The sequence below is a fragment of the Aythya fuligula genome, chromosome 19 (assembly GCF_009819795.1).
Source record: "Aythya fuligula isolate bAytFul2 chromosome 19, bAytFul2.pri, whole genome shotgun sequence".
Classification (NCBI taxonomy): domain Eukaryota; kingdom Metazoa; phylum Chordata; class Aves; order Anseriformes; family Anatidae; genus Aythya; species Aythya fuligula.
This window is the reverse complement of record NC_045577.1, coordinates 8,512,332-8,524,697: the sequence shown is the minus strand read 5'-3', so window position 1 is coordinate 8,524,697 and position 12,366 is coordinate 8,512,332. Positions and strand designations below refer to the sequence as shown.

Sequence of the window (12,366 nt, the reverse complement as noted above, 5' to 3'; positions counted from 1 at the left end):
AAAAAAACAGGAGTCTTTGGGAGCACTCAAAAGCCAAATCCTGCTCTGTTGCTACAGCTTCTGGAAGGCAAATGCTCTTCAAAAAGCTTCTCTCCTTTTAGCTCCTGATGATTCGATGGGGACCTTTTGATGCAACATTTGGATTAGCTGCACACAACTGCACTGAGGGGGACCACAAAAGGGGGAGCCTGGCTGATTGCATAACTTTAAGAAAATAATAAGAGGAAAAGAAAGAATTAGGAAAAGAGAGAGAGTGAAAAAGAAAGAAAGAAAGAAAGCAATTAAAAAAATATCTGAGACTCAAGTTTCAAGACTCTTTATGTGCTGCAGAGGAGCATAAGGTTTACCAGCAAAGTGCAACGGGGAGTCTGAGAGGAGAAATAGCTTTCTCTTTTGCCAAGAAAAAAAAATAGGAATGTGTGTTTTGGACTGGACTGAGAAAGAAAGCTGGGGAGACTGCAAAAAGGGGGGTGCAGGATTTTTATCACATTGATCCATTCATCTTGATTGTCTTCTTTAAAAAAAATAAATAAGAGAGGGGAAAGTGATAGGGGGAAAGAGGAAGAGGAGAGAAGAAGGGGGAAAAAAGAAAACAGCAAAAGTGTTTGAACCTCTGGAGCTATCTGCTCCTTCAAGCTGATTGATTAGTCATGATCCCTGCAGTTTTAATGGGAATCATTCAATTGGGAAGGTGGAGCACCCTAGAGTAGATTAGCATATTCTTGTTTACTCATCTTCTGAGGGGCTTTTTCTCTTTTCTTTCATTTTGTGGAGAAGAAGGGAGGGGGGGAGGTTGGGGGGAAGGAGGGGGTTGTGGCTTATGTTATAAAGGAGGCCAAAAAAATAAATAGATTAGAGCATCTTTTGGGGGGAGGGAAATCAGTGGGTCTGAGTCTTGGAGAAAGCTGGGGGGGTTGTTTTTTTTTTTTTTTTTGTTTTGTTTTGTTTTGTGTGTGTGTGAGTGTGTGTGTGTGTTTTTTTTAAGAAGAAAAAAAATAAAGGGAAGAAAATCCAGCAGAGAAAAGAAGAGAGAGAGGAATTCCAGCTGTGGAGGAATAGAGGAGAAGAAGACAGATAGAGGAGGAAGAACAGAGAAATACATTTCAACCAAGAAGGAGTTTTGATTTATTTTATTTTTATTTGTTTTAAGGAAAAAAAAAATCTATAAGCAGGAAAAAGAAAGAAAGAAAAAGAAAAAAAGAAAAGAAAAAGCAACTGAGAAGGGTTATAAAAAGAGCAAATACCAAGAAGGGTGAACAAGAGAAGAAAGTCAAGGCAAGGAGGAGCCCAAAGCTGGCAGATCGGGAGGATTTGCAGGGGAGAAGGGGGGGGAAGATTGGAAATGCAGCTCTGGAGTTTGCTGCTGCCTCTTGCGCTTCTCTGTACAGCCCTAGCCAGTGGACCCGAATGTGGGATGGACGAGCGCTCCCGCAGGGCAAGAAGGGACACCAGGCACAGCCGCCAGCTCCTCTACACTGCCCCGGGCACCTGTGCCACCAGGTTAGCCCGAGGAAGGCGCTCCACTGCTGGGCTGGAGCCTGGGCATGTCCCCCGCAGGAGGCAACAGCGGGAGGTAAAGGACGAAGAGGAGTCCCTTACCCCGAGCAGGGCGCTCTATTTCAGTGGACAAGGTGATCAGCTGCGGCTGAAGGCAGATATTGAGCTGCCCCGAGATGCCTTCACTTTGCAAGTGTGGCTGAAAGCTGAAGGAGGACAGAGATCTCCGGCTGTCATTGCAGGTAGGTAGTTCGTCGTGCCTGGGGCTGCAGCATCCCTTTTACGTTCCGGGAGCCGGCAGAGCAGCCAGCTGTAGGCGTGCGTGTGTGTAGTGTGTGTGTGTGTGCATTTAAATGTGCGTGTGCCTTGCAACATACGTGCGTACGGGAGTGCATGTGTAAACATGCACGGCTGTGTTTATTATATATATATTCGGGGGAATAGTGGAGCTCGGCAAACTGGCTGAAAGTATATGCTCGCAGAAAAAGTTATGTAAACTTTTGCATAGGGAAATGGCAGTATCCTGGGTAGTTTCTGTATTTCTGTCTGTCTGGATTGAGATGCAGACAGGGGAGAGAGCTCTTACGGTGGGTTTTTAACTCATTTGCAGGTCAGAAAACTGTAAGTAGAGCTTTTAAAAGTAGCTTGTATGCATGTATGAAAAGAAATGTATGTCTGGTGTGTGGCTGCAAAGAAATGTATGTGGAAGGTCCCTCTACGATTTCCTTAGTTTTATTAGCTCTTTAGTGTACTTTCACTGTTACCTTTTTAGATGCTATGTTAGCATGTGGTTTCCAAAAAGCTATAAAGGAACTTTTGGCTATTGTGAAACCTCAAATGAATCAAATGAGTTTATAAAGTTCCCAACCCCTCGACACTCAGCTAGGGCTGGGACTAGCGCTGCAGCTAGAGGATGTCGAGTATTTTTGTCTCCCCTTAGAAACGGCAAGTGTAACACAAATGATTGTAAGGTCAAATAGCCCTATAAAACCATTTAGTACTAAAAGCAGCTACCAGTCTAAGCTGTCTGAGCTGAACAATAATGAGGGATATTGCACTTTTCTTATTTAAATTTTATGAGCCCATCATGAATTTGGGTCCTTTTCCCGTGCGGTCGCTCCCTCTCCCCCTCCCTCCCGCCGCCTCCCTCCCTCTCCCCGCTTTAGTGATAAAGTGCAGCGAAGTTGTCGTGAAATCGGATACTTTTCGGAGGGTTACAAACCCTTATAAATGTCGCCACATCCATCTTTGCTCTGAAGGAAGTCATAGAAAATGGAAATGCCCTTAAAAAAAAAAAAAAAAAAAAAAAAAAAAGGAAAACAAGTCAGAAAGAGGAGCGGGCAGGGGTGGGGTGGGGGGGAGGAAGACATGTTTTACAGTTCTTTTGGCAAGGAGATTCCCTGAAAGTACGAAGTTTCCATGTCCTAGGATGCCTTAAAGAGACAGGGAGGATTTCCCCTTTCCCTTTAACCGGAGTCACTTCCTACGAGAAGGCGGCGGATGCTTGTGCCGCGGGTACCGTGGCCACCAGCCCCGCTCGCTGCCCTGCCACCGGCCCCCTGCCATCTCCTCCGTCTCCTCTGCCCCGTCCCCGACCCACGCCACTGTCGCCTCTCGGCAAAGTTGCTTTGTCCTGGGGAAAACAGAAAGGGAGATGAACTCGGCAGCGCGGCTCCTTAACTTTCCCCAGTCCCAGCTGCTCGGCTCGCTGGTGGGGAGGGGGACGCAGTGTGTGGGCAGGAGGTGCCGGGCAAGGGCTGCTCCCCTTTGCTTGTAGTAGGACAGACAGGCGAGCAATTTCATAGGAGAAATAGTTTATTACTTGCATTATTTCCCCTGGCTTTCTCATGCTCCACTCTTCTGTTTCCCAATCTTAACTTAAACCCCAGGGCTCAAAGTGCTTCCCTTTCAACTTAGGGCGGGCAGCACTGGGGTTTGCACAGATCTTGCCAGTGGCACAATGCGCTCCGTGTGTTTGTTTGTGTTTAATCCAGCACCTGGGACCCCGTGTCTGTCTTAGGTGCAAGTATCTGTAATTCATACAATAGGGGACCTGGACAAACACACACAAAGATCATTTGTAGTAAAATACTTTAATTGGATGGGGGAGGTTGGTTTGTTGCCTGTGTAAAACACTTGACCCATTTTATGCTTGGAAATAACATTCCACTGTGAAAAATGAAAATAAATGCCCCAGTTTAGCACTGTTGAGCTTGCAGCTCAGCTCGGGAGGACTTTGTGATTTTTATTTTATTTTTAAACTCCCCCTTCCCCCCTCGCACACACTCTTGAAGAGGAGCCAGGTTTGGCTCTGTGTGTAAACACCTGGAAGAGGTCCAAGAGGAACTCACTCGGAGTATCCTCCGCACACCACAGCCTCCCAGACCTGCAGCAAGCTTAGGGAGAGATTACGCTTCCCTCAATGAGGAAATCAAGGGTTCTGGCTGCCAAAACGCTTGGCTTTCTCATTTTCACTGTTTTGGGATGTGACAGACGCAGGAGCCCTGTTCTGCTGTTGATGCCGCATCTGTAGGACCCCGCCGACACCCAGAGCCCTTCTGGGTGCTGGGGGCGGGCAGGGAGCAGGTCAGTCTGCAGACGCTGCCAAGAGCGAGTTTCTCCCCAACTTCTGCAAAGTGGGAAGTGGTGGGACTGCAGATCTGGCAGGGACGGCAGGACCGACTGGAGGACACCTCATTGCCAGAGCCCTTCTTGTACCCTCGTCTGCCTTCTGCCCCCCACCCTCTGCCTCTGCTGCCTGCTGCTCTTCGTTCCTGCCTGGCGTGCAAGTAGTCACTGCGAGTTGTGTAGGAGCCCCACGCGTGCCTGTGGGGGAAGCCTGCCCGTCTGTTAAAAATCTCATGTACAACCCGAGTTGTTATCAGCTCCTGCGCCTGAGCCCTGATAGAAAGGAGCTCTTCTGCTAATCCAGGCTACAGGAGTTTCTGTTTCTGTCTGGAGCCAACTCTCCTTACGTCACCCTCTGCTGCAGTATTCAATTTGTTTTCATAAATGGCTAATTTTACAGTGCTGTTAAGTGGGTTCGTCATTGCGCCGGGCCATGCCCTGTCTCTGATGATAGGCAGTCCTTGGTGCCAGGCTCTGCCAATTTTCACGCTGGTTGGCAGTGATGTTATTGCTGCCCTGTTTGACTTCACTGATATCTGTTCTGGCATTTGTCAGGGAAAGCTGTTGGGAAACTAGAAGTCTGACCCATTGATCTGTGTTACGCAAAAGCTCAGCAGCGTTTTCGGAGCTGGGCTGGGCTTCGTTTGTGCGGCTCCTGCGGTGCGGCTCCAGCGGCGGCAGCTCTCAGCTTGTGCGTACTTGGGTCCCTCCCCGGGCCACATAGTTCTTGGACAAACACTCCTTGGATGTGCGTACCTACCACACAGCACAGTACATCCCTCTTATAAATACACACGTGTGCACATGGTATTAATCATGCGAGGTTGCGCGCTTTCCCCCAACGAGCCTTTGCATGCATCCCTAGTTGTGAACGAAGGAGTTAAGGTCCGGACTGTAATCAAGTTAGATAATACGCGTGCCATGCAAAAATAAGACGCTTCAAAGCACCGTTGACCTTGCTTCTGTTGTAATCAAAGATATTTCAGTTCTACCGTGGAAATGCGACCCCATCCTGAGAAACAGGATCCTCCAGAGTCCCTGTCAGTGTGTTTTCTGGTGTATGGCTCAGGAGCAGGAGAGCTCATGTTTTCATAGGAAGGAGATGTTGACTCTTTACTGGCTGGGAGCTGAGAGGAGCGGGATGAATGATCGGCAGCGGGAGCTGGAGTAAGAAGGCGTGCCTGCTCTGAAGAGTGAAAGTTATTTGTGTTTTGTTTTGTTTTGTTTTGTTTTGTTTTTTTTCCCTTCCCAGTTTCATTCTCCTCTGTCTCTCTATTCCTCTGCCTGCCAACAGAGAGCATGATCCCAACTTAATAAAGCTTCGTATGTAAGGGAGTGCCTATGTTTTCCCAACTTCAGTCCTTGGTGAACATAAAACTGCAGCAGAATCCAAAGGGAAAGAAACGCCAAAATCAGCACAGTGGAGCTCACTTAAAGCCGCAGCTCTTGCGTGTGAGAGACTGAGAAACATCTGTGTCGGGGGCCAATAATTGGGCAATTATACAGATATGTAATTGACACTGCATAAGTCCATTCCCTCCACAGGGTTTAGGAATATATGTTTGGGTTTTGGTTTCATTTGGTTCACTTCTGGAGTTTTGGAGTCTGGTGTTGCATTAATACAGCTCAGGTGGAAGCAGGGAGCCGGGGCCTGTCCCCAGGGCCGATGCCCGTAGCAGGTGCGCTGGGAGCTCGAGGGGCTCTTCACACAGAGTTTACACACAGTTTCACTGGCGTCAGAATAATAGGCAGAAAATGCAGCACGTTCTCATCTACAACAGCCTGTTGCCTCACGTGGATTCGCTTGTTTTGATCTGTTACGAAGTACTGAGATGAAGGACTGCGGAATGAGCCAAACGCAAGGATTGTGGTTTAATTAGCATGGGCCAGGGGCAGGAGCACAACGCCGGCTGGGCCTCAGGGCTGGGTCTCACACATCTGCACGGCCGCTGCAATGGGTGACAAGCCCCCAGTCCCCAGCCCCCAGGGATATAGGTAGCTCCGTGCCTCCAGCTTCCCGGCAGCCGGGTTCAGACGATCAGCCACTTCGTGCCTACAGATCCGGGTAAGCCGTGACTAATAGGCCACTGAAAAAATACGGCGTAGCTTGTCATTTGCTAAATATTTGCGTTTGAGCAGCTCATTTCCTCCAGCCTGCAGAAGCTGGGACAAGAGTCAGAAACGGGAACTGGAAAAAGGATTTTTCTTTCCGTAAGACTTCCAATTTCAACTGGTCGCATTCAACCGGCTGCACACCAGAGTCAGAACAGTCTGACGAACATGTTTTACTTTCTTAAAGCACTTACTTGTGGACTGCTCTATTCAATTAAATGGTAATTAAAGGAAAGAAAAAAAAAAAAAAGAAAAAAAAAAAAGAGGGAAGTTTGCCTCTTTATGTGTGAAGGATGGTAAATTTAGATTCCTAAATGATGTATGGCTGCCTCCTGTAGGCATGGAGCTGTGTCCCAGGCTGAGCTCAACTTCCCAAACTTCATTTTGGCCTGATTTATTTCAAGCCAGCCTATTCCAGTTAGAAGAGCTTGCAAGAGGCAGAAAGCCGGCTGAGGGGCCGGTGTTCGGAGGGACTGTGGGAGCGGGGCTCTCCGCAGGGATTTAGGGAAGACGTCTGGAGAAGCATAGAGCAGTGGGAGGGCCTCGGCGGCGAGAGTGAGAGGAAGCCCTCAGAGAGCCTTCAAACACTGAAGAATCGCAGAAAGATGGACCCAGATGCCCAGAAGTTATCACCTCTGGGCAGATAACTCTGAAGTTATCACCTGGTTGAAGCTGCTCTCCAGGTCCCCATGTCACCTCCTCATGTGGTGCTGGGGGAACGCTGCAGGTGGCTGAGGAGGTCCCAAGGCCACTGACACACCAAGGGATGTGGAGGAGACCACCGTCCAACCTGGCCATGTGAGGCATAGTGAGGGATGTGCTAAATCCCGAATCCCCGATGTCTCACCGAATGCTGGAGTAGCTGGAAGGGATGATGTGGGCTGCATGGGGCCCCTACCCCAAACCCTTTCACAAAGGTAGGTGCCTCTCACCTTTCTCACGAAGATCGGGACAGGTCTCTGCTTCCAAAGCGGGTGCAGGAATCTGCTGGCCTTGAGACTTGTGTGTTTACTAGCCTCTGCTGAGGGCGATCCCCAGCTGGGTGCCTCAACCAGCGAAGAGCCGAAATGCTGGTGGGCACCTCCCTGGCCTCTGGGACAGACCCCAGTTCTGTGTGGTCAGGACGTGCCAGCAGCATGGAGCAGAGAGCCCTGGTGGAGAAATGTCTTCTGGAGCCCGCTCTGGCTCGGCCCGCATGGAGGTGACGAGCTCCTCAGGTCTGTCGCAAGAGGGATGCCAGCCTGAGCAGCGTCAGCATAAAAATACTGCAGGACCAGTGGGTGTTAGGTGCTCTCAGGACCAGCGGATTAACTGAGCACTTTCACCTTGGATTTCCATTGCTCAGGCTGGCCTGAGCCAGAATCGAGAGCCAAATTATAGTGGCTTTTTTCAAAAAGACACATTGAAAAAACAAAAATAAACCCTTCAGTGGCTGGGGTCAGCTGAAATGTTCCCGTATAATAGTTTTGCTTCCAATTTTAGCTGTTGTTTTTTCAGCTCCTCTTTTCTTTTCTCTGAAAGAAATTATAGGAGCACAAGCAGAGAAGGGACCACCTGGGTTGCCAAATTTAGTCCCCTGCAGTGTCGGGGATATAACAGTAGATAATTAGTCCAAACATTCACAGAATATCCACTTTGTAGGTTCTGATACAGCACAGGCCACAGAAAATTTCCCAGCACTCTACTATAAACCAAAGACCTTTAGCTAAGACCCAGAGTCACCACTATAATGTAAGACAGGAAGAGAGAAGGACAGATTGACAACATCTTAAGTACCTAGAAATCCAAAGCATTGATTTAGAAAAGTGTTAACTATGAGAAAGGAAAACATTTTCTGGTAAAAGATATCAGCTTTCTTATTTTCGGAAGGTTAAAAAAGAATCAGGTGTTTTGACAATTACAAAACTTCTATTGAAATTTTAAGTTAGAATATTTGCCAAAACTGATCCTTTCCCACAGATAGTCTGTTTTGATTAATTTCCCATTTTCCTGAGAAAAATATTATATCAAACATTTCCCACCCTTCTCTGATATTCATCTGTGTTCCTCCATCCCATTGTAGGAAGAATGAACACATTCACATTATTGCATTTTTGCTTCTTCCAGATTATTTTGAAAGTTGATCAGAAAAGTCTTGTTTGATCAAAAACCTCTACACTTTTCTCCCAACTGTATCAGCTAGTCTAACGTCACCTTTTCCTTCATTTAACCATTATGTATTATATATTAATCTTTCATTATATATTAATTCTTCTATTTCATATATGGAAAGTGTCCTGGACTCTTCTGTGTCCTTAGTTCGGAGCATTTGGTTCGTGTGTTCTAGGCACAGAACAAGGCGTGTGCTGTCCTTTTTTTAATTTTTATTTTTTCCAAAAGTGAGACTTCTAAAAATGAAGGTGTACCTTTCTTCTGACATTATGTTGCTTTATGAGCATTTCTCTACCTTATAGTAGGCACCTGGGCGTGATTCTTAGTTTTAATTGAGCTTTCTGTGCAGAAGAAATGCTTGCTTGGTCTTCTGCTAATTTCTGCTTGTCCCTAACCTTCTCTTCGTTTTCTCTGGTGTGAGCATGCATGCACATACACACACAATTTCCAAAGCACCTTTGATTTTTTTCCCAGATCAATAGAGCATTTAAACTCCAATGATCAAGGAAAAACAGCTTGTTTATTTCCCTACATATTCTGACACAAGTGGCAGTTCTTGTAAACTGCTTTGATTTGATGTTAGTGCCTTTTATAAAGTTTGCTCTCCCCACAGCCATCCATAAAGTCAAAGCGCTCTTACTCTGAACACGAGCAGAGCAGAACTCTGGAAAACAAGTAAAAGGAGTTAAAAAGAGGCTAAAAGTGAACATCTTATCCCAGATTTTTTCTTCATCCTATCCTTGTTCATAGCAATCTGAACAATTTGCTTAGTTAAGAACATTCAATATCCATGAAGTTGGCAGCACCAAGTGTTGGTTCAGTATGTGTCGTAGTTAAAAATGTGAACAAACATAGACACAACTCTGATTATCCCTTGGTGAGAATGGGGATGGGTTCATCTTGTTAGATTTATGCATGGATTTGATCCTAAACCTATTCAAGATCATGAAAAATGCCATTGACCTTGGCTGACTCTGGCATAGGCGCTGATTTCAGAGTGTCTTTTGCATCCCTCCTCTGTGTCCCAGACCCTTCTGTGGTCCTTGCATTAACATCCTTTATTTTGCTGTCCTTTCTTGCTTTGGATACAAGAGAAGAAAAATTGCAAAGCCTTAACGTCAGAGAAATTGGCCAGGGGAAGGGGACATGTTTATTTTAGTTGTTTTTGCTATACTCCAAATCCCACTTTGGCCTCTGTCTCTTTCAACCTTTCTCCTTTTTTTTTTTTTTCAGTGTTAAAACGAGCACTTATTGAAAACACGCTGTCCGGTTTTCTGTTTTGCTGGGTGATGTAAGTGTGTAACGTTCCCGTCCAATCCCTCCACCCTCTCTTATCACCATCATAGTCTCGGCTTATTCTCTACTATCTGGTGTCCTTGATTCCCCCGTCTTTCCCTTTTTCCTGCTCTGCACAATTGCAGTTTTCTTCCTCCCTAGCACGCGCATGCCATGGATAACCCCACGCTCTCCGTAGTTCTCCTTTTCTTTCACCATCCAAGGGTGCTGTCCCCTCCCTGCAGACCAAGGGTGGCTCCCAGGTTGGTGGCTGCAGCCAACCGGTGTTGGAAATGCTGTGGGAACGGAGGGTAAGCAAGCTGTGTGTTTGTGTGCTGAGTCAGGCATATGTTCATGCATATTTTCTGGGAATTATTGATATTGTTCTGTTTAATATCCATCCTAGCCGTGCATAAACAAGGAGCGAGCAGTTGTTCTCACAAAGAGGGAGTGAGGGTGAAGTGAAACTGAGAAGCATCTGGAATTGGCCTGGTGAAGCAGCATCTGAGAGATATGATACCAGCTCAAGAAAGCAAAAGAATTGCTGTGTTAGAGAAGAAAACCACTCTGTTCTTTGCTGATTAACTCCTGGGGTCTGGTAGGCTTTCCTTGAGTCTTCCTTTTGAGTGATACTCAGGGCCCTTTTATCTCTTCTCCTTCATCCCCTCTGCTGTGTTTTTCCTCCATCTCCTTATGTAATTTATTGTCTCTTTACTTGCTTTAAATCACTTTCCCATATGGATTTCTCTCCTCTGACCCATCTTCCCCTCCCTCATCTGATTCCCTGGAGTCTTCTGTCGTCATGGAACTGGGAGAAAGAAGAGCAGGCCTGTTCCTGACACTGAGCATCAGCTGCAGGCTCCTCTCCTCCTGCCTCTCCTTCCATGCCTGTTCTCTTCTGTTAGTGTTGGAAGCGTATTCGCAAAGATCATCCACTGGATTGAGGAAAGATCTTATCACCGTTGTTTTGTTTGTTTTATTTAAGACAGTGAGGGAAAGAAATGGAAAGAACAGGCCTTTGCTGTTACCAGCGTTGCTTAGTTTTGAATGTAGGTTATTTTTCTCCTGTCCTAATGTATTCTAGCGCTGTTGTTTTCCTTTATCATTGCAGTACGATTGCAGTTTTGTAGTCCTGGTAACTGCCTCAAAACATCCTGCTGATGGTGGTGATACATTTCTCAGGCGTGAGAGAGCGTTGTCCTTAAAACCAGGGAAACTGAGGTACAGCAGGATGCTCTGATGTGTCTGAGATGGAGCTAGAAACGGATACCAGCAGACTTGGCTATTTGTTAAGCCCATTTTTAGCGGTGATGCTGGTTATTCCTCAGCCTGGTTTGTCCTCCATGTGAAGTGGACTCTCTTTAATTTATGTAGGCCCTTGTAGCTTTCGATGGTTCCTCAGTGGGTTATTACTGTGCTGAGCTGATGGTGGTGGTGATGATGAAGTCCTTCACCAGGCTTCAGACCGTTGAAAGCACTGCCAACATGAGAGCAGGTGAGGAAGGGAGACCAGCTGGTACTTGTGACAGAAGCTCTTTGGACATGGCAGAAAATGAGATGGTCTTGAATTAAGCTCTCTGATCCAGACCTTCTGGCAATGCAAGTCAGTGTGAGTTACTGCGTTTCTCAAGGGGAGCCATGTATGCAGCCAAAAGTGGGAGAGGAGAGCAAGTATCACCAGAACCCCTCAGCTCAGGGTACGTCAGTTTGAGTTGGAATACCATGCTATTTTTGATAACATCTTCATGTTGATTAATATGATGGCTTGCTGAAACTGCTTGTAAAACATGTAAGTTGTAGCTGCTAAGCATTTCCTGAGAACTGCTGAAAACCTGGTGCTATATTGCCAAAGGTATTAATTAAGGGCAAAACCAACTGATTTTCCCCAAAGTTAAATATGGATGAGATGAATGATCGCAGAAAGGGGCTTTGTACTTTAGTGCCCAGTAACTGTTTTGGGGAGGCATGGCTGGACAACCAGGAGTTCTGCTGGAAGCTCCAGCAGGGAAGCTGTGCATTGTATGATCCACAGGAACGGTGTTTTGTTCTGAATTCAGCAGCATCTGCACTTGTAAAGACTGAGGTGCTAAGGTTGAGATCTGGAGCTTGCATTACTACTGTCTTACATTGCATCTGTCTTGTGGATAAACAGAGCAGCCTCTCCGAGGTCAAAACAGCACCTTTCACCAGTGATAATTTAATAGGAATCATTTTCGGCATGAGCTAGACAAGAATTGGAAGCCTCCCGTGCTGTAGCTCATGAATGGAGATGTTCAGGGAGAAAAGGAGTACTGGGAGAAAAAGCAAATGTTAACTAAATTCATTACGCACACAGTTTTGAAACATGTACTTGGCAGAGGGAAGGGTAGGGAGTCCAAGCCAGATTGTGCTGTTGAGCGCACCAGTGTAAACCTAAAGTTACTCCTTTGGCGAGGAAGTCAGGGGGCTGCTCCAGGCGGGCGAACGTGTAGGACCTGGGGCCGAGACAGGGAGCGTGCCACGGGGAAAAGGAACCAGCTGAGACAGAAATGGATGTCATGGAGAGCAGCCTCCAGCCACCGTCGCTGCCGTGGATGGTTTAGTTTGGGTGTGTAACGGTCGCGGTGATGCAGTGGGATGTCTTTGTACAATGCGGGGTTGTTTTTACTTTTTGGAGCATGTTCTGCATATACCTATCATATTCCCTCCAGGCTGTAACATTAG

At 46.7% G+C, this 12,366-nt stretch overlaps 1 protein-coding gene across 1 annotated transcript in view; it reads left to right on the top strand.

Moving 5' to 3' along the window:
• The first annotated feature begins 1,165 nt into the window (after positions 1–1,165).
• Positions 1,166–12,366, top strand: part of PAPPA (pappalysin 1) — a 181,060-nt gene continuing 169,859 nt past the window's right edge. The window contains exon 1 of the mRNA XM_032200161.1: positions 1,166–1,739. Coding sequence (XP_032056052.1) covers positions 1,343–1,739 — 397 coding nt within the window. The 5' untranslated portion in view covers positions 1,166–1,342. The remainder of the gene's footprint in view (positions 1,740–12,366) is intronic.